Source organism: Podarcis liolepis, assembly GCF_965112155.1.
Source record: "Podarcis liolepis genome assembly, chromosome: 8".
Lineage (NCBI taxonomy): Eukaryota > Metazoa > Chordata > Lepidosauria > Squamata > Lacertidae > Podarcis > Podarcis liolepis.
The window spans coordinates 22,888,394-22,910,667 of record NC_139560.1 but is presented as its reverse complement, the minus strand read 5'-3'; the positions used below and the strand labels follow the sequence as shown (position 1 = coordinate 22,910,667).

General features: G+C 45.9%; 2 protein-coding genes and 2 long non-coding RNA genes across 22 annotated transcripts in view; 2 read left to right on the top strand and 2 right to left on the bottom strand.

Annotated features, from left to right (window-relative positions):
• UBR5 (ubiquitin protein ligase E3 component n-recognin 5) overlaps window positions 1-9,123 on the bottom strand; it is a 67,089-nt gene extending 57,966 nt beyond the window's left edge. For 7 of the 19 annotated variants that reach the window (XM_083517149.1, XM_083517163.1, XM_083517160.1 and 4 more), the window contains exon 1: window positions 8,669-9,072. In XM_083517149.1, coding sequence (XP_083373275.1) covers window positions 8,669-8,730 — 62 coding nt within the window. In that variant the 5' untranslated portion in view covers window positions 8,731-9,072. Of the gene's footprint in view, window positions 1-8,668 lie in introns of all 19 variants that reach the window. The other 12 variants (XM_083517166.1, XM_083517152.1, XM_083517150.1 and 9 more) reach the window with 3 other exon arrangements.
• Window positions 9,124-9,573: 450 nt separating this feature from the next.
• On the top strand, window positions 9,574-14,865 carry LOC310713440. The gene is made up of 3 exons (XR_014529247.1): window positions 9,574-9,994; window positions 12,437-12,537; window positions 14,792-14,865. It is a non-coding gene; the product is annotated as an uncharacterized lncRNA (long non-coding RNA).
• A 2,047-nt stretch (window positions 14,866-16,912) lies between these two features.
• ODF1 (outer dense fiber of sperm tails 1) lies at window positions 16,913-21,425 on the top strand. The gene is made up of 2 exons (XM_083517066.1): window positions 16,913-17,341; window positions 20,935-21,425. Exons 1-2 carry the CDS (start codon window positions 17,046-17,048, stop codon window positions 21,248-21,250), a joined length of 612 nt encoding a protein of 203 aa, XP_083373192.1. The 5' UTR covers window positions 16,913-17,045; the 3' UTR covers window positions 21,251-21,425.
• Window positions 20,170-22,274, bottom strand: part of LOC310713227 — a 96,696-nt gene continuing 94,591 nt past the window's right edge. The window contains exon 4 of the long non-coding RNA XR_014529114.1: window positions 20,170-20,215. This is a non-coding gene — a long non-coding RNA (uncharacterized lncRNA). The remainder of the gene's footprint in view (window positions 20,216-22,274) is intronic.

The following is a 22,274-nucleotide window of genomic DNA, read 5'->3' as shown; positions in this document are numbered from 1 at the left end:
TGCCCGGGCATCGTCACTTGGTCGCAAATGGCCAATAGCCAGGTGCAAAATGCACCTGGTGAATTCCAAACACTGTTTTAGATTACAATTCCCATTGGCCCCAGCTGGAACAGCTGTGCACAAATGCATTCAGCCTCATTTTATGTATGCCCCTCCTTACCTACTTGGGCCAACCATACTGTTAACGTGTCTTCCTGTTCAGTAGCAAGTGCCCTGCCACTGGGAAATGAGCAGTTGTCTTACAACAGCCTTCTAGCCAGGTGGGGCAAATGAGCGTACCATCACCCAGAGTTCTGCTTTATTCCCACTCCATTCCAAGGATATATGTTTTTGAAAGAAAGAAAAATTTAAAATTTGTGACATAACAATTGACAGCCTCTATTTAAAGAATGAAAGCTCATTTTAATGACAGGAGCAATTTAAGACAGGACTTCTGAAAAACTCACTGAAGAAAGCAGGATGAGTACACAACAAAAGCCACATTTAGGAAAGCCCCCAAAGACTTTCCCTGACTGAGGGTAGATTCTTCATGATCACAATAACCCTTTAATTAAGTGATCCTGCAGAAAAACAGCCCCTACAGTAATTTAACTCAAAGAGATCAATATTCAAATTTGTATTATGGGCTAAAGTTACATGCCACCGCTTGGATTTTCCTTTGCTCTGTTTTTCAGCTTTAGTTGTGTTGTCTACCCAGCCAGCAATCAAGAAGAATGTTTGAGTGCTTGTTGTAAGAAGTGAGGGTTAGTTTATTCTGCAGTTATTATGATGAGTAGAGGAGGACTGGGTGCTTATTGCAAAAAGGTGAAATAATGAGGCAACCTAAAGCGAGCTAAAATACATCTACCCCAAGTAATTCTTCAGTCCTTTAAAGCAGTGTTCCCCAACCTTGGGCCTCCAGCTGTTTTTGGACTACAATTCCCATCATCCTTGACCACTGGTCTTGCTAGCGAGGGATGATGGGAGTTGTAGTCCAAAAACAGCTGGAGGCCCAAGGTTGGGGAACACTGCTTTAAAGCACTCACTATACTCAAAATCATAATGGCTATTTTTTTCTTCTTTTTCTTGTGATGCTAGAAGGCAAAGGATGAAAACAAGCCTAGAGGAATAAAAACACTGCTGTGCAATCTACAGTTGGCTGGCTGGCTGGTTTTGCTGTAACAGGCCTAATTTCTGATTTTCCCAGTACGTGCAGCTCAGTATGAGGCCTTTCCAAGGTTTCTGGGAAGAAATAGCAACCCAGCAACCAGTAAAAAAAATATCCAATGGATTTCTACAATTAGTTTCCAGTCACTGTTAGCCTTTTAGTCCTTTATATAGCAAACAGTAAACAAAAGATCCTTGACGGTCCAACAGAAAGGAAGATCTATGGAACAGTTTGTTTTTCATATGGAATCTAAAGCTGAGACACCTAATCCAGCATTAAAGCTAAGCTCACTGCCATGCCCAAAGTAGCTCAGTTCATGAAGAATCAGGTGAAAGAAGACTGTAGCTATTGGCAAAGTCAAGCTTTTGAGCCTGGTTATGCATATTTTTATTTGATTTTTTTATTCATTAGATGAATATACTACTCTTCTTAATAAGATCTCAAGGCGGTTCATTTGTCGTCAGCACCACTCCACACAAGTTTTAACTGTACTTTCTAAGTTATAGCATAAACTATTCTATTTTGTTTTACACCTTTTCATAGCCTTGTTCACTGTATCCATAACATCCTTAGAAAATAATAATAATAATAATAATAATAATAATAATAATAATAATAATAATAATAATTTATTATTTATACCCCGCCCATCTGGCTGAGTTTCCCCAGCCACTCTGGGTGGCTCCCAATCAAGTGTTAAAAACAGTACAGTGTTACATATTAAAAACTTCCCTAAACAGGGCTGCCTTAAGATGTCTTCTGAATGTCAGGTAATTGTTTATCTCTTTGACATCTGATGGGAGGGCGTTCCACAGGACGGGCACCACTACCGAGAAGACCCTCTGTCTGGTTCCCTGTAGCCTCACTTCTCGCAATGAGGGAAGCGCCAGAAGGCCCTCGGCGCTGGATCTCAGTGTCCAGGCTGAACGATGGGGGTGGAGACGCTCCTTCAGGTATACAGGACCGAGGCCGTTTAGGGCTTTAAAGGTCAGCACCAACACTTTGAATTGTGCTCAGAAACGTACTGGGAGCCAATGCAGATTTCTCAGAACCGGTGTTATGTGGTCCCGGCGGCCACTCCCAGTCACCAGTCTAGCTGCCGCATTCTGGATTAATTGCAGTTTCCGGGTCACCTTCAAAGGTAGCCCGACGTAGAGCGCGTTGCAGTAGTCCAAGCGGGAGATAACCAGAGCATGCACCACTCTGACGAGACAGTTTGTGGGCAGGTAGGGTCTTAGCCTGCGTACCAGGTGGAGCTGGTAGACAGCTGCCCTGGACACAGAGTTAACCTGCGCCTCCATGGACAGCTGTGAGTCCAAAATGACTCCCAGGCTGCGCACCTGGTCCTTCAGGGGCACAGTTACCCCATTCAAGACCAGGGAATCCCCCACACCCACCCGCTCCCTGTCCCCCCAAAACAGTACTTCTGTCTTGTCAGGATTCCACCTCAATCTGTTAGCCGCCATCCATCCTCCAACCGCCTCCAGGCACTCACACAGGACCTTCACCAACCTTCATAGAATGGGAAGAGACTCCAAGGACCATCTAGTCCAGGTTTCCTCAGCCCTCCAGATGTTTTGAGACTACAATTCCCATCATCCCTGGCGACTGGTCCTACTAGCTAGGGATCATGGGAGTTGTAGATCAAAAACATCTGGAGGGCCGAGTTTGAGGACGCCTGATCCAGTCCAACCCCCTGCAATGCAGGAATCTTTCACCCAATAACCCACAACCCTGAGATTAAGAGTCTAATGCTGACTGAGCTATCCCTCAGGTCAAACCAAAGATATGCCAGTCATCTAATTCCTGGTGTTCACACTAAATGCTCTGTTAACATGACCTTTACATATCCAATTATGTAAGTTAACCTGCTTTCTCACTGCCTTTTCCTTCCTTTGAACTGGCCCTCATCTCTTCTCCATCCGTGAAGAAGCAGGATTGGCTAGCACTATGCCCCTCCAAAACACCCCACCTCGAAATGTGGCTGCCCCACCTAACAAGGGAAGCTGGCTACAAGGCTGCCCTACAGGCACTGCTCTCAGGAGGCAACACTACCAGTCCAAGAAAGCCATTTACACCAAGCATGCCACCTAAGGCAATGTGAAGACAATTTTCAAGGTTATTTAGTTTGAGAAGGCAAACTCTCCCAGTGCAAACTACTTGGGAAGGGATATTATTATGCCATGGCTGGGCCTCAAGCAGTCTGGCTAGACATAGTCCAGACTCCAGGCTAATAAAGTTAGCCACTGCTGCAACAGGCAATGACTGCAAGTGTTTTAGTATTTTCCACGATGTGGATTACATTTGTGCTTCATGTTTTTGTGTCATTGTTTCCCCCCCTTTCTGTTCTGTGCACATATAGGGTAAGCCCCCTCACAAAACAGGCTCCTTGTACTTGTACTCTGAAACACCTGCCTTACATAAGAAGTGAAAGGAAATCAGAAGTGGAGCGGTTAACATGAATTGCAATTAGATCAAAAATACATTTCACTGGTAATACATTTCTCTCTGTGTTCATTTCAACAATACAATTGCTAACCTTCCAACAAGGTGATCTCACGATGAGAAGGGGAAGACTGTGATTCACTAAAGGTTAGGAAATAAAACCACCAAGAAGAAGAGTAGCCTTGTTTAAAAAAACAAAAAAGGTAAAGGACCCCTGGACGGTTAAGTCCAGTCAAAGGAGACTATGGGATTGCTGCACTCATCTCACTTTTCAGGCTGAGGGAGCCGGTGCTTGACCACAGACAGCTTTCTGGGTCATGTAGCCAGCATGACTAAACCAATACTGGTGTACAGAGGACCATGACAATGCCAGAGTGAATAAGTTCAAATTTACTATCCTCCTTTCCCACACTTTCTATTTGCGATGTGCTGATGGCCTGGGGGGAGGGAAGGGGGAACCAATACTTTTCTAATGTATGAAGCTCTTTCCACCTAGTCATGTTCTTACTTTGAGCAGCTGGCATTTTTCTAGCTGGTGAGTGTGGAAAGTCCCAAGCTTTCTCCAAATCTGGAGAGGGGGCAGGGATCACCACTGCAGGGGCAATCCTTGCTGAGACTCCCTTCACAGCCCACACAGTTGGAAGAAAGCTAAAGATTGTACTTCCAAGGTATTTCACACACCTCTCAAGGGCATCAACAAAACAAGTTTTCCTCTACAGTTCCCATTACAAAAAGGCAAGCTTATTTTTGTACCGCACTTCGACACAGCATGATTCCATGGACATTTTCCATGGAAGAAGGAAATGCTTCTTCACTGCAGGGGACTCTGAAAAATTAGGGTTGATGTGCACAAACTACATAAATTCTGGGATTGGTCCCACTTACCCATGTGTCACATGCATACTCCAAAGCCACATCATATATTGTTTCAAGCTCATTAATGTCATCTAGAGTCCTATTATGAAGTGGAAAACTGGGCAGGTTCAAAGTTGTATTTTGGGTTTTTTAGGTGACCACTGAGAGGAAGTGTGTGTGTGTGTATCTTTATTAAACACATTCATTAAGTCAATTTGTAAACAAACTTTGGAGCCAGGGAGTTAATAAGGGAGTAAATTAAAGCTAACACTGTCCAGAGTATATATCTCAAAACTCTTGGGGGAGTAGAATATGCCAGGTATTTGTAGCATAAAATCTCCAATCATTTCAACTGAATTGGAGCAGAAATCAAGAGTAACACTGAAATTAATGAACACTGTGGACTGCATCCTTATCTGTTATAGCTTCTTGAAAGCATAGAGTAGAGGTTCCCTGCTATGCTCCTTTAAAACTGTTTGAGAATGTTTGGTGAATGTTTTGTCCTCAGGGTGCTGTCTCTAGGAGCCACAGCCCAATGCGAGCTCCAAACCTTTAGACCTCAAACTATGTAAGATTTCAACAAAATATATAGGGTTGAATCCAAAGAAAAATAGCTGAATGTATGTCTCACTGAAATCAGTGGAACGAGTAATTAAGCTTCTCTAATTTCAATGGGACTTAAGTTTAACTAACTCAGTCCAGATCCAATCTACAGTATCTAGATAACTGCAGAATACCCTGTTCTAGCTAAGCTTGAAGATATTTTAAATAGTGTAATGGAATTTTGGAAAGGTAGGGAGAGTTCCAAAGGCACTACACACAAGCGGAAACACAGAGTTGTTGCCAAAATCACCTTCCCAGATCATGCTGGACATTGCTCCCTCTTAATGTATAATACTTAGCCCATTTTTCATAAACATTACGTTTTTAATTTCCCTGCCACACATTTTTGTTGGCTGGAAGGGGAAGGAAAACATTACAACGGCAGATATTTGTATTCTTGTTGCACTCTTCTTCTTATTTTTATGTGTGTAATGGCTGTCTGCTAGACACAGTAAACTGTACTGATACACATTACATATTAACAAAGCTTAGTAAAACATATCTAGATTCTAATTTCAACCATCTTCTACTGAAGGCACACGCTTTTTAATCGGTAAAGAATGGCCTGATTTAACAGTTAGATACGCAACTAAACAGCTGCTCCAGGCAGTGTCACAAAAAAAATGGTAGTACACCACTGTTACAGGAAACCTATGGACTTGTGGTTCCAATTTATTTTATCCCTTTATAATGCTGTACACAAAAATACATGGTCAAAAGCGGGATAGTAACAGGCAGCAAAATGTTGGTTTACCAATCCTAAATTGTACTGTATTCCATCTCCTGCCCTGTGAATCAGAGCTAAAATCCTGCTTACCCTCAGCAAGGGAGACATTCTGAATCCCTAATTCCTGAGTAGAGAGGCTTTTCAACACCTTTTAAATAGAGAAGAGCTTCCCCTCTCTTAAGTCACCATGATTACAAGTCACAAGTGCTATGGCACCAAGCATGACGACTCAAAAGGGTATTTGATATTAATACCGTTCTACATCAGAGAAGAAAATATATACCCAAAAGGTAAAATTAATATTTATTACTCATCTGCTTCTGGTTTCATGTGATCAACATTAAAAAAATAAAACCAATTCACACAGATTTGAAATAGGTACACAAAAATAACTTGATTTTTGCAACAGTCAAATTGTGATCATTAGTTAGTGGGAGCCATTTTGATAGTGCAAGCAGATACATGGTGCAGTAGTTATCAGGTGTCTAACAATGGCCAGGGAATCCCTAGGTCAAATCCCCACTTGGTCATGAAGCTCACAGTGTGAACTTCAGCCAGACACTTCCGCACAGCTTAACCCAGGGGTAGACAACCTAAGGCCCATGGGCCAGATGCGGCCCAATCGCCTTCTCAATCCGGCCCATGGACAGTCTGGGAATCTGCGTGTTTTTACATGAGTAGAATGTGTGCTTTTATTTAAAATGCATCTCTGGGTTATTTGCAGGGCATAGGAATTTGTTCATTCTTTTTTTTTCAAAATACAGTCCGGCTCACCACATGGTCTGAGGGACAGTGGACCGGCCCACAGCTGAAAAAGGTTGCTGACCCCTGTCCTAACCTAATTGACAGGGTTGTCTCAAGAATAAAAAGGGGAGGAAGAATCATGTATGCCAACCTAAGCTTCTCTGCAATAAGACCAGACCAAAGCTCTGCAATAGTCAAACATGTTCTCTCCTTGTGAGCATTTGTTATTACGTCAGTAAAAATGAACAACCGTAATAAAATTGTCCTTTAAAAGTGTTTGCATAAATGAAACCAAATCTATGCTTTTCCAACTAACAATTCAAAAACAAATCCCCATATTTATGAAATAATTTTATGAAATAATCATTTGTTGCTAAAAAGTTATAGCTACCAACAGCCATTTTATAACGTGTTTTGTACATTTAAGTCTGCACTAAAACTGGCATTCCTCACTATCACAACTTCATGAACAATTTGGTTACGATTCTAAAGTTACAGCCATAATCAGTGTCACCAGGAATAAACCAAATACCATGGGACCCAGTGGGATATATTTCGAGGCAAACATATTTAGAACATGGCTGTAGAAGTTACATGAAGATGCTGGTGTACTTGCCTCACACTATTAATGTCCTATCTTCACCCTTCTATGACAGAAACATGCCAAATTCATAGACATTGCTGAGGCTGCAGCCAATCTCTGAGGTGGTATTTCTCTTAGCACATGACACTCACTGCAGTGTTAAATGTGTCACCAGGTCATTCAAGAGAAAGAAACCACACCCAGACAGGCAGGCCCGTAATAGTTTGGATAAGATGTAATCCTCACATTGATGTACGTTACTTGCTAAATATTTAGCTTTTCATTTTCTACTGAAACCTTTTTCAGACATCTTTCTTAGATAAGCATACAATCCTATGCACACTCATCTGGGAATAAGCCCCACCAAAACACAGGGGTATTATTTCTGAGTAAATATGCTTAAGATTGTGCTGCACAATAACAGAATAGACTTGGACCATAATCAAATTTAATAAAGGCCCAGACAGTACAATTACAGAAAAAATGTCTACTATCTCTGTTGCTATTTTAAAAAGAAGTAATAGATATATCTACATGTTAACTGTAACAAAAAAAAAATTGTGTTGTAATACAGAAAGTTAAACATTACTGGAAATCTCAAATTGCTTGCAATTTAGGCTTTCCATTATGCTTCCAATCATATACATTTAGCAGTTTCAAGATTGTCAACCCCAATGCAATCAAGCCTATTTCATAGATCTACCCTGCATGAACACCAGCCACAATAAACATACTGATTTACCTATCTCTTTCCCATCACTAATTTGTAGTTGCAAATTCCCCCTTAAAAGCACATTTAATTCAAAACCTAGTCTTGCTCCTTTGCTTTCTACGCTTAAGACAGACAAGATTAGCAGCTTCTTCGAGATAAGATGGAAGAGTCCTTCAGAATTTTATCTGATGGTGTGCAACGTTCGAAATAGCTAAATTTCCATTGCGGTCAAGATTCCCGTAGCGCCAGAGTTAAAATATACACACCATCAGCGTGAAACCCCACGCGGGATCGCACTGTCAGTCGAAGTTTTTATTCAATGCCGGGGAGAGAAGACCCGAGAGTCTGCTCAACCCCACCTTTTGCAAATCCAGAGACAAAAGCAAAACCAACACGTTTCCAAGCCGGATCCTATACCCACGTTTAGCCCAGGATCCAATGGGATCGTTGCACCTGGGTAAGGATGCATGGGACCGTGCCTCTCATTTTGACACCCGCGGCTTCACTTATTTATTTATCGGTTATTTTTTTGTTTTATTATAAGCGTCCAAATGCACGAGGCGGCTCCTGCACTTGCAACCCAGGCGGAAAACCTTGTTGACGCTCACAACATGTAAAGTGAAAAGGAAGGGGTGGGGGAAATAAACAAAATCCCGGGGAGGGAGTGAAGGAGAAGTGTCCCCCCCCCCCAACGCCACATTCCACCTCCAACCCTTCACTCCCGTCAACCAAACACGCGGGGCTCCTCCCCTCACGCACGGGGGCTCCTCCCCCTCTTCTGCTTCCTCTGTCTCCCCCCCCCCACTCCCGGGGGCCCCGAGTGGCCTCCCCTCGCGCGCTCTCCCTCCTCACCGGTCATTGAGCTGGTCCTCGGTGCCCGGGAGCGGGTGCACCACGAAGTGGATCGATGTCATGTTTCGCTCCCCCTCCCTCGAGGGAGGCGGGCAGGGGCCGGGCGCGCGAGGAGGAAATGGAGGGTGCGGGGGGGGGGGAGAGGAGGAGGAGAAAGGACGGGCGACGGCGGGCGGGCGGGGGGGGAGAGGGAGGGCAGGAGGGCTTGGCGCCCCCTCCGGAGTGCCGCTGGGTGTCTCGTTCACACTCGGGAGCCTCCGCTTGGCGCCAGGGGAGAGCGAGAGGCTGGTCAGCGGCGTGCGCGGGAGCGGGGAGCTCGCGGCGGCGGGAAAGGGTTCGGTCAGCGCCCCGCTCTCACACGCGCCGCCATCTTAACTTCCAGCGGCCCCTCTCTTCCCTCCCTCTCCTTGCGCCTCGCCGGGGAGAGAGCGGACGGGGCGGGGCCGCCGCCGCCCCGCAGCCAATGGCAGGCCGCCGCTCAGCAGCGGGCGGCCGCGGGGACGATGTAAAGCTCGCGAGGGTTGGCCGGCGGCCGGCGTGCGTTGCGTCAGGCGCGGACTGGGGAAGAGGGGGGCCGCGTGGCTGCGCGCGCCGCTTTCGCTTCCAGTGCGGAGAGGGGAGGAGGAGGAGGCGGTGCGCGTCGGAGATGCGCGTCAGCGCCGCCTTCTCCCGACGGTCCCGCCGCAGCTGCCGCCTTGGCCGCCCGGCTTGTGGGCCTTCCCGGAGAGAGGGAGATAAAAGAGGCGTCCTCTTTCTCCTCCCCCGGAACAGACCGAGCGACTAGCGTGGAGGGGGGGGGGAATAATACCCTGCGAGGGGAGGGGGAATCCTCCTGGCGAAGGAAAAAGCCCCCGAGTGGGAAAGGCTGGCAGGTCGCCATAGGCTTTCCCTTGACTTGCCAGCCAGACTCTGTAGGAGTTGCTAAAATTTATGTTGGGGTGGCGGGGAGGGAACCCGCGAACGTGTGAACGTCGCACTTGCAGCTTTGCCTGGGGAAAGCCCCGGGGAAACCTTTACTGCGGTTTGTGTGAAACGGGCCCTCCGTGCGTGACGGATAGGGAAGTGCAATCCATTGTTTCTCAAGACAGACAGATGCCAATAACAGGTTTCCTTCCTCTGCCCTGTCCCCATTTTATCCTCACAACAACCCTGGAGGTAGTTGTGTAGTGAGTCACCCAACACGCTTTGTGGCTGTATGAGGATCTGAAGGTCCCGCTTCCACAATCCTAGGCCTACACTTTACCACACTTGAAGACAGTGGTTTTAATTATGTTCACTGGCTGTTCGTTTGGTTGTATCACCACCCCTCTTCTTTTTCTCCATGAGGTAAAGTGTCAGTTACCTGAATGAGACTTAACTGGCCCACGGGCAGGTCATTGTAAAGGTAAAGGGACCCCTGACCATTAGGTCCAGTCGTGGCCGACTCTGAGGTTGCGGCACTCATCTCGCTTTCTTGGCCGGGGGAGCCGGCGTACAGCTTCCGGGTCATGTGGCCAGCATGACTAAGCCGCTTCTGGCAAATCAGAGCAGCACACGGAAACGCCATTTACCTTCCTGCCAGAGCAGTACGTATTTACTTGCACTTTGACGTGCTTTCAAACTGCTAGGTTGGCAGGGGCTAGGACCGAACAACGGGAGCTCACCCTGTCGCGGGGATTTGAACCCCATCTGGAGGGCCGAGTTTGAGGAAGCCTGCTTTTAATATATCCTTGAAGGCTTGGTGGGTTGATCTGGATAGTTGCATTGGATCCCTTTCCAACTCTGTAGTTCTTGATTCTCAATATTTCTGCAAGTGAAGCTATGGGTGTGGGTTCCCCCGAGGCGGTACCTCTTAAGGCCTTACAAAATCTTTCCTGCAGGGTGAGAACATTCTGAGAAAAAGAGCTAGCCCCTGCCACCCTAGCAGTTTGAAAGCACACCAAAAAGTGCAAGTAGACAAATACGGTAGGAAGGTAAAACAGTGTTTCCATGCGCTCCTCTGGTTTCGGTGTTCCATTGCGCCAGAAGCAACTTAGTCATGCTGGCCACATGAGCCGGAAGCTGTCTGCGGACAAACGCCAGCTCCCTTGGCCTGTAAAGCAAGATGAGCTCCGCAACCCCAGAGTTGTCTGCAGCTGGACTTAACTGTCAATAGTCCTTTACCTTACAATTGGATAGTTACATGCACCCTTCAGGCAAGCAAGTAGCGTTATTCAGAGCTCAAAGGCACCAAACCACTCAAGTAGGGTGCAAAACAGGGCCACTGAAGGGTGTGACCTGGGAAGAGTCCTAAGAGCCAGAAATAGAGGCTTGGAAAGTCTCCAGATCTGAGGTTCCATTTCCCTGGGCTAGAGTATAGAAGCCCCATCGTGAACTATTAACCTATGGTTATATGATTTGTGTGTAACTTTCTGAGGTCAAAGGCCTGAGCTTTAACCTTGCTGCAACTTCTTTTTAACATCTATGTACCTATCAGGATTCCCAAAAAATGCAGCTTGTGACTGCAACATCTATGACTCTCAGGCAGGAAGTCTTTTCCAATTTCGTTGCTGCTTCCTACTATGCTACCAGGAAGTTTGCACTAGTTCTTTTTGCTGCTGCTTCCTCTTATGCATATAAACCAATATACAGTGGTACCTCGGGTTAAGTACTTAATTCGTTCCAGAGGTCTGTTCTTAACCTGAAACTGTTCTTAACTTGAGGTACCACTTTAGCTAATGGGGTCTCCCGCTGCCGCCTCTTGATTTCTGTTCTCACCCTGAAGCAAAGTTCTTGACCCGAGGTACTATTTCTGGGTTAGCGGATTCTGTAACCTGAAGCGTCTGTAACCCGAGGTACCACTGTACTCCTGATATAGGCATTGTTCTGAACATTATTGTCTGTGTGGAATCAGTGGCACTAAATTAGGACTTCGTCCTTTTCCTGGTAAGCCCGTAATCCATCACTTATCCAGGATGACCAGTAGGCTATAGGGTTTCATTTGCTACATTTACATGCCATATTTCTTCCCATGGTGGAAATAAAGGAAGAATATGTAGGATTCCCTCACAGTGCTCCATCCACACACTCACCCACCCTGGGCCTGGTCGGCTTCATCAATAATATCACATCGTGTATCTTCACACCGTGCTGCTGACTGTTACAGTTGGCATTCCTCTGGCTGGCCTTGGCTGTTTACCTGCCAAACTGGCTGTAGAGTTGTGCTGGCTGTGTTTAGTCTTTAAACCTCTGAGTAAGCTTGTGTCTGTAGGTGTTGCTGCCCTCCTGACTGATGAATCATGAAGATCTCTAACAAGGGGGGACACTATGGCTGGGGTCCCCAACATTGTGTCCATGGCAACATGCTCCCCTCAGACACCCTGATTGGTGCTTACCAAGGCCACTAGGTACACCCAGTTTTTAATCTTTGTAAAAGAACATCAAGCAAATAAGGACAGCTTTTGGATGAGTTGAGTATTTTGCTTGTTTGGTGGAAAAGGTTCTGCACACCACCAATTTTTCTTCCACGAAATGGGTGTTTTGTGGTGCAGTTCTTAGGTCTTCAAATGGGCATCCTACCCCCCCAAAAAAGTTGGAGACCCCTGCACACACAATGGGCGCTCCTTGATAACATGCCCATGGCACAAGCCAGCAGGGCTTTGTAAGTGACAAATCTGTCACTTCACTCTCTTATTGTTGTCCCCATTAGCAAATACTAATGCTATCTGCTTTTTTTGCTTGGAGAGCAAAAAAACCTAGTAGATAACTATTTAAATAATGTAAGAATTGCTTTTTGTTTTCTCAAAAAAGTTTGGAGTTTTAAGAAATGAAACTAGGAAACGTGGTAATGCCTTAAGATGAAGTTTGAAATTTAAGAGTCTTATAAGAAAAAACAGTATGCACAATACAAGGTATTTAAACTATAAGATTTTGGCCATTTCAGTTTCTGTTAAAATGAGTGCCATGGTGTCTCTTAACGCAATAACTTTTGGACATCAACGAAGCTGAATGTTGGAAGATTCGGATAAAAGAAAGTCCTTCATACAGTGCATAGTTAAACTGCAGAACTTGCTTCCACATGAGGCATTGAGGCCATCAATTTAGACAACTTTAAAAGAGGATTAGACAAATTCAGGGAAGAGGGCTATCAAACGCTATCAGCCCTGATGGCTGTACTCTGCCTATAATATCAGTTGCAGGAGGGTTTCTCAGAATGTTCTCACCCTGCAGGGAAGATTTTGTAAAGGCCTTAAGAGGTACCGCCTCGGGGGAACCCACACCCATAGCTTCACTTGCAGAAATACTGAGAATCAAGAATCACAGAGTTGGAAAGGGATCCAATGCAACTATCCAGATCAACCCACCAAGCCTTCAAGGATATATTAAAAGCAGGCTTCCTCAAACTCGGCCCTCCAGAAGGTTTGAGACTACAGTTCCCATCATCCCTGACCCCTGGGCCTGCTAGCTAGGGATCATGGGAGTTGTAGGCCAAAAAACATCTGGAAGGCAGAGTTTGAGAAAGCAACTAGAGAGGAGGCCCCTGCTCCTATAATTTGCTCAAATTGCCCTCTGCTGCCACCTGGAGGCTGGTTAAGAAATAATGAGCCAGTTCCGATCGCAACTAGTGCCTGCTTTAAGGTGGGTCAATGAGCTCTAGTGTAATGAGAATCAACAATTACAGTTATTTCTGTTGTTGCTGCAATCAGCTGAATGAAACAATATTCCCTTCCATGCATTAAAATCTTCTGAGGAGGGTTTCCACCCTACCCTACCACCACAAGTGGCCCCACTAGCAAAGGCAGGCCAAGGGTTGATCCTAGAGCAATTTCAGTTGTTTGCTAGGATGCTTACTCTCTTAATATGTACTCCCAGATACAAGTGTCATAATGTCAGGAAACTTGTGTATTAGATAGAGGTAAGAAAAGGATCACCTCCCATCAGCTCCTGGCAAGTAGAAGGGGAAGAAATGGAAGCAGTGACAGATTTTACTTTCTTGGGCTCCATGATCACTGCAGATGGTGACAGCAGTCATGAAATTAAAGGATGACTGCTCCTTGGGAGAAAGGCAATGGCAAACCTAGACAGCATCTTAAAAAGCAAAGACATCACCTTACCAACAAAGGTCTGTATAGTTAAAGCCATGGTTTTCCCAGTAGTGATGTATGGAAGTGAGAGCTGGACCATAAAGAAGGCTGATCGCCGAAGAATTGATGCTTTTGAATTATGGTGCTGGAGGAGACTCTTGAGAGTCCCATGGACTGCAAGAAGATCAAACGTATCCATTCTTAAGGAAATCAACCCTGAGTGCTCATTCGAAGGACAGATCGTGAAGCTGAGGCTCCAATATTTTGGCCACCTCATGAGAAGAGAAGACTCCTTGGAAAAGACCCTGATGTTGGGAAAGATGGAGGGCACAAGAAGAAGGGGACGACAGAGGACGAGATGGTTGGACAGTGTTCTCGAAGCTACAAACATGAGTCTGACCAAACTGCAGGAGGCAGTGGAAGACAGGAGTGCCTGGCGTGCTCTGGTCCATGGGGTCACGAAGAGTCGGACACAACTAAACGACTAAACAACAACAAGAAAAGGATAGCTACGGAATATTAAGGTGTGTGATTGCTGCTCAGAATCAGAGCTCCAGTTGTGTGCAATCTACCGTATTTTTCACTCTATAAGACGCACCAGACCACAAGACGCACCTAGTTTTTGGAGGAGGAAAACAAGAAAAAAAATATCCTGAATCTCAGAAGCCAGAACAGCAAGAGGGATCGCTGCGCAGTGAAAGCAGCAATCCCTCTTGCTGTTCTGGCGTCTGGGATAGCTGTGCAGCCTGCATCCGCTCCATAAGACACACACACATTTCCCCTTACTTTTTAGGAGGGAAAAAGTGAGTCTTACAGAGCAAAAAATACGGTACTTGGTGTGAATTGCTTCTAGTCCACAGAAACTAGCAGACCAAGAAGTGGGTGTTGTATCTGCTGTTGCCCCCAAAACAGAGCTGTGCTATCCCTAAACAAGAGGTGATTTAAAAAGTCGGGGACTACAGCTTGGTAGCAGACAGAGCCAGGACCAAAAGATGGTGGAGTTTGCAGCATTACATAGCTCCTTCTCTCTGTGTGCCACCCCATTCGGTCTCTTACATTTCCCTTCCTCTCTCACACACAGCAAAAGAGGATATGCTTCTCAGAGGCCCGTTTGGAGACCAAAAAGTGGATCTACAGTGTCCAGAGAACAAGGTGGCACTGAGGGTACATGTGAAATTTAGTCAAGGCATTGTTTTTACTTCTTAGAACAAAATTTATATACCCTAGAATTGTAGTATAAAACTTCTGCAATTGGTTTTTGGGCTTTAAACCCTGCGATAGGATGTACTTTTTACCATCCTGCGCAACAGTTGCCTAAAGGACCCCCTGAAAGCATTGTTAAAGATGGGAGTTGTACCCAACTAAGTTTTAATCAAGAGTAGACCCATTGAAATTAATGGGCCCAAGTTAGTATTAGTCATTCATTTTATTGGGTCTACTTTGAGTAGGACTACCACTGGATACAAAGCAGGATGTTAAATTACTTCGGCAATTCATAGAATTTTGTAAAACCATAGTTCAGGGCATCCTGATCAAAGCAAAAGTCTGAAAATTTTGCCTTTTATATTTCTCGCATGAAACCTGTGACATAATGGCCATTTCATAATATCAGAGTAAATACAAGCAGTAGGAGACAGTGGGCACAGAAAACTGAATCCCAGTGTATTTTAACTAAAACCATCTGAGGGAACTTGGTGTTATTTCTGAAGGAGGTGGAGACGTATTCAGTCTTGTTACCCAAGAATTACCGTATTTTTCGCCCTATAGGACGCACTTTTTCCCCTCCAAAAATGAAGGGGAAATGTGTGTGCGTCCTATGGGGCGAATGCAGGCTTTCCCGGGCTTCTTGCAGCTCCGCGCCACCCTCCCGATCCCGGCGCGAAGCTGCGCGGAGCTCCAGAGGGTGGCGCGGAGCTGCCTGTGCTCCAGGGCTTCTTGCAGCTCCGCGCCACCCTCCGGATCCCGGCGCGAAGCTGCGCGGGGCTCCGAAGGGTGGCGCGGAGCTGCAAGAAGCCCTGGAGCACAGGCACCTCCGCGCCACCCTCCCGATCCCAGCGCGAAGCTGCGCGGGGCTCCGGAGGGTGGCGCAGAGCTGCCTGCGCTCCAGGGCTTCTTGCAGCTCCGCGCCACCCCCCGGATCCCGGCGCGAGGTCCTGCGGGGTCGCAAGGCTTGCAGGCAGCAGCCTGCAGCCCATAAGCTCGAGGGATAGCAGGGAGGTGCAGCGCCGCCACCCCGCTATTCCCTGACCTGATCTGAAGGCTTGGGGGGAGCAAGCTTGCTTCCCCCCCCCACCAGCCCCACAAGCTCGGGGGATAGTGGGGAGGCAGAGCGCCGCCACCCCGCTATTCCCGGACCTGATCTGGAGGCTGGCGGGGGGAGAAGCAAGCTTGCTTCTCCCCATCGCCAGCCACATAAGCTCGGGGGACAGCGGGGCAAGCCGCTGCCCCACGGAGGCTAGAGATGCTGTCCCTGAAGGCAGAAGAGGGAGATGGAGCGCTCTGTCTCTCTCTTCTAGCTTGGGGATGGCTGCGCAAACCTGGGGGGGGGGGAAATAATTTTTTTCCCCTTGATTTCCCCCCCAAAAAACTAGGTGCGTCCTATGGGCCGGTGCGTCCTATAGGGCGAAAAATACGATAGATCTTCAGAAAGTTTGAGGGATATCTCTTAGGAGGCCACATTCTGAACATAAAATGGTTCCTGAACTAAATTTTGAGTTTAAATTTAATAGTTGGCCCCCAATAGTAATGTTGTGAAACATTATTCATCATTGGATTTGGCTTTTCAGGATATGGGCCTGGTTTGCTTTCTGCCTATATGTTTTATGTTTCTGTGTTTATAAGGACAATTGGACAACGTCCAAGTATTTCGCCCAAACCAATCTTTAGTTCCTATCACAACACCATTAAGACACCCACATCACACTCATTTCCTACCAAGAGGCCAAAGTACAAGATACCCCCCTGAGAAATGAGAAAGTCTGTAATGTGGGCTTTTAACAGAAGTCTGTAATGGCTTTTAACAAATACCACAAACTCGGAGCTTTCTGACTTCATTGTACATGAAAGAATGACCTTGATGCTTCATCGGGCTGGCATTTTACATTCAGCAGCTGAGACATAACTACAGTTTACCGTTCCCGTGGCGATGGCTAGACTGTGACATATTTGCAGAGCAATGATGTCATAAACGCCATGCTGGAATACAGCCAGAACACCAGTTGCTTGCTCCTTAATGCAAACTTCTGGCCGGGGCTTGCAAGACCAATTTTTTCCCCCTGACGAGTGCCCTTTATTGAAGGCTGTACTCGTCGGTTAATATGGTTTAATGCCTACTCATGGCTACCCTCTGCAACGCCCTGGAAGCTGTAAGGCGAGATTTAAGGCGAACCGACAGAGAAATAAAGAAGCGCTTAAGGCTTATGGACATGAGTTGCTGCCCTAAATCCTGCGAAGTCCAGGCAACCTGCCTTTGTGATATAAGTCTCCACCCACATTGCTGCTGTCTTCTCCACCCCTACCCACACTGCCTGTGTGACATACTATGCTGTCGTCCCTGTAGACCGCCTTGCCTCACACCTTTGGAGCGTAAAGCTATCAGGGCTAAGATAGAAGCTGAGCAAGAACTGGCCAGGTAAACGGGTTTCTCCAGTTTGTCGCTTGCGTAATTATTTAAGGTGTTAATTGTTAAGGTGTTAAAAGGAGCAGGGTGGAAGCAATGGGGAGTGCATTTGTTCCTGTGTATCTAGTTCTGTAAAGGGACCCGGGTGGCACCGTGGTCTAAACCACTGAGCCTAGGGCTTGCTGATGAGAAGGTCGGCGGTTCGAATCCCCACAACAGGGTGAGCTCCTGTTGCTCGGTCCCTGTTATAACAATTTAATTTCTGTAGCTGGTTGGCCCCTGTGGGAACAGAATGCTAGACTAGTTGGCCTTTGGTCTGATCCAGCAGGCCTTGTTACTATCACAACAGTCAAACAATAAATAAAACATATCAAGAAGCACACAACAAGGGTTATCAATTTCCACATAAATCAAGGTCTAAAAATAACAATTGCAGAAAATTAATATCAATAACAGCAACAAGAAACCCCAACAAAAAAACAACTAAATAATCCCCCAGCCCAATAATTTGTTCAGTAGCCTCCACTTTTGTAGTTGGAGCCAGTCAAGGCCCCACCCTCCCAAGCCAGGTGGGAAAAACCAGCAAGGCAGGGGGCAGGTCTTCCAGGACTCACAGCCAAGATGGTCTCTGGCTGCATATAATTTGAGACTCATATAAGCACCACACAGGAAACTAAAGTTTTACAGCCAGTAGTTAGATAACAGAACTGAGCGTGGCCAAAATACATATTCCTCAAATAAATTCAAGGAATGACCCTACCTCACAGGGTAGGGTAAGGAATTCCATGTATGTTGTCATGAGATTCTTGGCAGAAGGGTGCACTACAAATATGTAATGACCTGGCCTGCCACTTCGTCATTTATCATTGAGCATGTTCACGTTTCAGCAAATCTGAAAGTGGCGTTTGGATTTCTATTGTAAGTGGAATAAAAGACCCATGTTCGTGGTTCCTTTTGTGTGCTTGTATACCACTTTTCTCCTGCCAACCTAGCAGTTCGAAAGCACGTCAAAGTGCAAGTAGATAAATAGGTACCGCTCCGGCGGGAAGGTAAACGGCGTTTCCGTTCTCTGCTCTGGTTCGCCAGATGCAGCTTAGTCATGCTGGCCACATGACCCGGAAGCTGTACGCCGGCTCCCTCTGCCAATAAAGCGAGATGAGCGCCGCAACCCCAGAGTCGGCCACGACTGGACCTAATGGTCAGGGGTCCTGTTACCTTTATACCACTTTTAGTCACCAGGTAACTTCAGAACAGTTTCCATAATAAATTAATCCATAGGCAATATCCAGCAAAATATTTCCATTAGCACAAAGACTTCTGACTGTGCAATAAAATATAGCTCATTTGGTCGAGCAGGAGACTCTTAAATCAAGGTCGTGGTTTCAAGCCCCACATTAAGCAAAATATTCCTGCAGAGGGTTGGACTAGATGACACTCATAGTCCCTTCTATAATAAAAGATAACCCCCAAGCTCAAAAACAGTCTAACCATAGCCTGTAACAGCTAGAGAAAGAAAGTGTTTCCAGCAGGTGATGGAAAACCCCATCTGTGTTGTGTTTGCTCTTGACTCCACGAAGAGGGAGCTCTGCAGAGAAGCCTCTACTCCAGGTCCCTTCACAATAAGAGATGTCCATTGGTGGATCCACAAGCAGGGCTTTCCCTGCTGATCTGAGGGGTGAGGGAGGGGACGTTGAGAAGTGCTGCTCCATCAAATCAAATACCCAGGATCCTATGTCATTCAAGAGCAGGGATGGGCAAACCTGCAAGTTTCTATTTCCCCCCAATCTTACATTCGAATCACTTTGTGTGTTTTTTTAAAAAAAGGTTCTCGTGAAAATTTATCATCATTTTAGTGTGAATTTCTCCTAATGAACACATCTTTATGCATTTTTGCGTGTTATTTTCACACATACGTGCATTTCAACGCACACTTTACCCTAGTATATTAATTTTTTGTACACATGACTGGAGAGTGGCATTGCAAAATTTGGAGAAGTGTGAATTTTGAAGGATGCCTTTCCTTCAGCACTTGTTTCCAACTGTGTATTCCTTTTCTACATAGCCACATTTCTTTATGTGCCTTCCTTTTAACTATCCCTAGATTGCAAGCTTTTTAGTATGCTTATAAAATGTCCTGCATTAGATAATGTTTATATATTTACCTCCTATATATAAGCTAATTGCCAAATGGCACCTTCAGCCTTAGTTACAGTCACTACAATGGAATGTCTAGGCTCCTCTTTTTTGTAACTATTTTTCATTTTATTTCCATACCACTTACCACTTTATTTTTTAAAAAAATAAAAAGGTCTCAAAGCAGTTTTCAATAAAACATTCAATAAAACAATCTAGAATAAAACAAATGCAAGCTTCAAGGAAAATATTTCCGATCCCTCTCTAAGGGACATTTTGCTTTCCCCAAATTTATTTACCTCCTTCATTTATATAGCTGTCCCATAGCAGAAGTACTCTAGGAAGCCAGTGTGGTGTAGTGGTTAGAGTGTCGGACTAGGACCTGGGAGATCAGGGTTCAAATCCCCACTCAGTCATGAAGCTCACTGGGTGACCTTGGGCCTGTCACGGCATCTTCACCTACCTCACAGGGTTGTTGTTGTTGTACGGAATTAACTATGCACTCCTTGGAGAAAAAGCTGGGATCTAAATGCAAAAAATAAGCTCTTCAGCTTATTTGCTTAAGAAAGCTGGAGGGGCCAGCCAGATGGAGATGTCAGCCGCCAACCTGGCATCCAGAGATCTCCACATAGTCGCAATTGGACCCATGCCAGTTGCAAAACGCACCTGGCGCCTGGCTAGTTTCTAACACTGCACACGCCCCTACACACACACACACACACAGAGAGAGAGAGAGAGAGAGAGAGAAGGCCACTGGCGAATGATTAGAGTCTAATGTTGCAGCAAACATCACAGATTTGTCACTGTCCAGTTCTACCAACACAAGGATATAGATGAGTTCAACCCTGTGGCATTTCCTGTGAACTGGTACAAGCTGATGTAATGTATTGCAACCATTTGGTTTCCAGTGTCACATAATGTCAATCCACCGACACAATGTACCGTCGAATCATGCCTATTTATCAGCAGATTTAGCCTCATCCTGTATTTTAATACTTTGTTGTCTTTTAATACCACTTGTATTTTAATACTTTGTTGGAAGCTGCCCAGAGTGGCTGGGGAAACCGACTCTGGGGTTGCGGCGCTCATCTCGCTTTATTGGCCGAGGGAGCCGGCATACAGCTTCCGGGTCATGTGGCCAGCATGTGGCGAACCAGAGCAGCGCACGGAAACACCGTACTGCTGGAGCGGTACCTATTTATCTACTTGCACTTTGACGTGCTTTCAAACTGCTAGGTTGGCAGGAGCAGGGACCGAGCAACGGGAACTCACCCCGTCGCGGGGATTCGAACCGCTGACCTTCTGATCGGCAAATCCTAGGCTCTGTGGTTATTATTATTATTATTATTATCAGTATCATCATCGTCATCCTGTGTGCGGGATTCCGGCCGCTTGAAGCAGCTTGGCTCGTTCTTCTTTCCTATGTTATTATTGTAACCATTATTACTACTGCTGTTGCTATTATTTTGCAGAATTCGAAGAAGGATCACTAAGATGATGGCAGCATGTAGCCGCCCAAAGCTGCTGGCTTTAATGGACGTTAAGGGTTTCGACCCGGAAGACATTACAGTGAGGGTACAAGATGGGAAAATCAAAGTGTCGGCTGAGCACGAGGAAGAATTTAAGACTTGCAGAGGGAAGGAGTACAACTACTCCACCGTCACCAAGGAGATCTGTTTGCCACCAGGGGTGTGTGAGAATGAAGTCACTTATACCATCGGACCCTGCAGTCTCGTGAGGATAGAGTCCCCAGGCTGTGTCCCTTCCTGCCTGCTTAGCCTGCTTTGAAGAAGACACTGGATGATCAGCTCTGGCAGCTGTTCAGCATCTGGATGCGACCTCAGTGGATCCTAAGGGGAATGGTTGTGTTTGGGTTCTTTTCTCTCTCTCTTTTTTAATATCGCCCTTTAAACGTGTTGCTGTCCATGCGAACCTTCTTCCAACAACGACAATGCTGAGCATCCGCTGGTTTTTCTGCGTTTGTTTTTATTTCCAAGTTGTGTTTTAAAGGGCGTCTTCATAGCTGGTCGCTGCCACAGGAGGGGGAATGCAGTGCTGGATTATCAAATAGGCAGAATAGGCACAGGCGTATAGGCTCCACGCCTTTTAGGGAGCCTGCGGCAATGGATCAAAATAATATTGGTCTTGAAAGAAAATTGCAATATCAAGCTTTCTTAGTTCAGTGTGAGGCCCCCCAAGATTTTGACTGCCTAGTGGCCTCTACAGGGTTTAATCCAGCACTGGGGAATGCCATTCCTGTTTATTTTTAGCCGTGGAGCTGGAAATTATGGGAAGGGACCCTCGCTCGGTAGTAGAGCACATGCTTTGGGGATCAGGTAGCAAGGGATGGGGGAAGATGCTGTGCTTGAGATCCCTGGAAAGCAGCAGCGAGTCAACGTACAGTTCAGAGCTTGATGGACTAAATAGGCTGACCTGGCAGGAGACAGGTTACTCTGCCCCTGAGCACTTAAACTTGTAGTTTCTACCACAGTAAAAACAGGAAAAGCCCCATTCCACTTGGAGGGTTTTTTAACAATCCACCACTATACAAATTAAATAAATACATCTTTACGTCTTTCTTTATTAGATTTATATACCGCACTTCAGCATAAGATCTCAGGCCAGTTCACAGAATAAAACAAACCAGCAAAACAAGAACACCCCTTTCCCACAGAATATTAATCGGCCCAAGGCCTGGTTGAAGAGGATCATTTTCGGCAGGTTCCTAAAAATATATAATGAAGGCACCAGGTGAACGTCCCTGGGGAGAGCATTCCAGAAATGGGGAGCCACTACAAAGAAGGCCCAATCT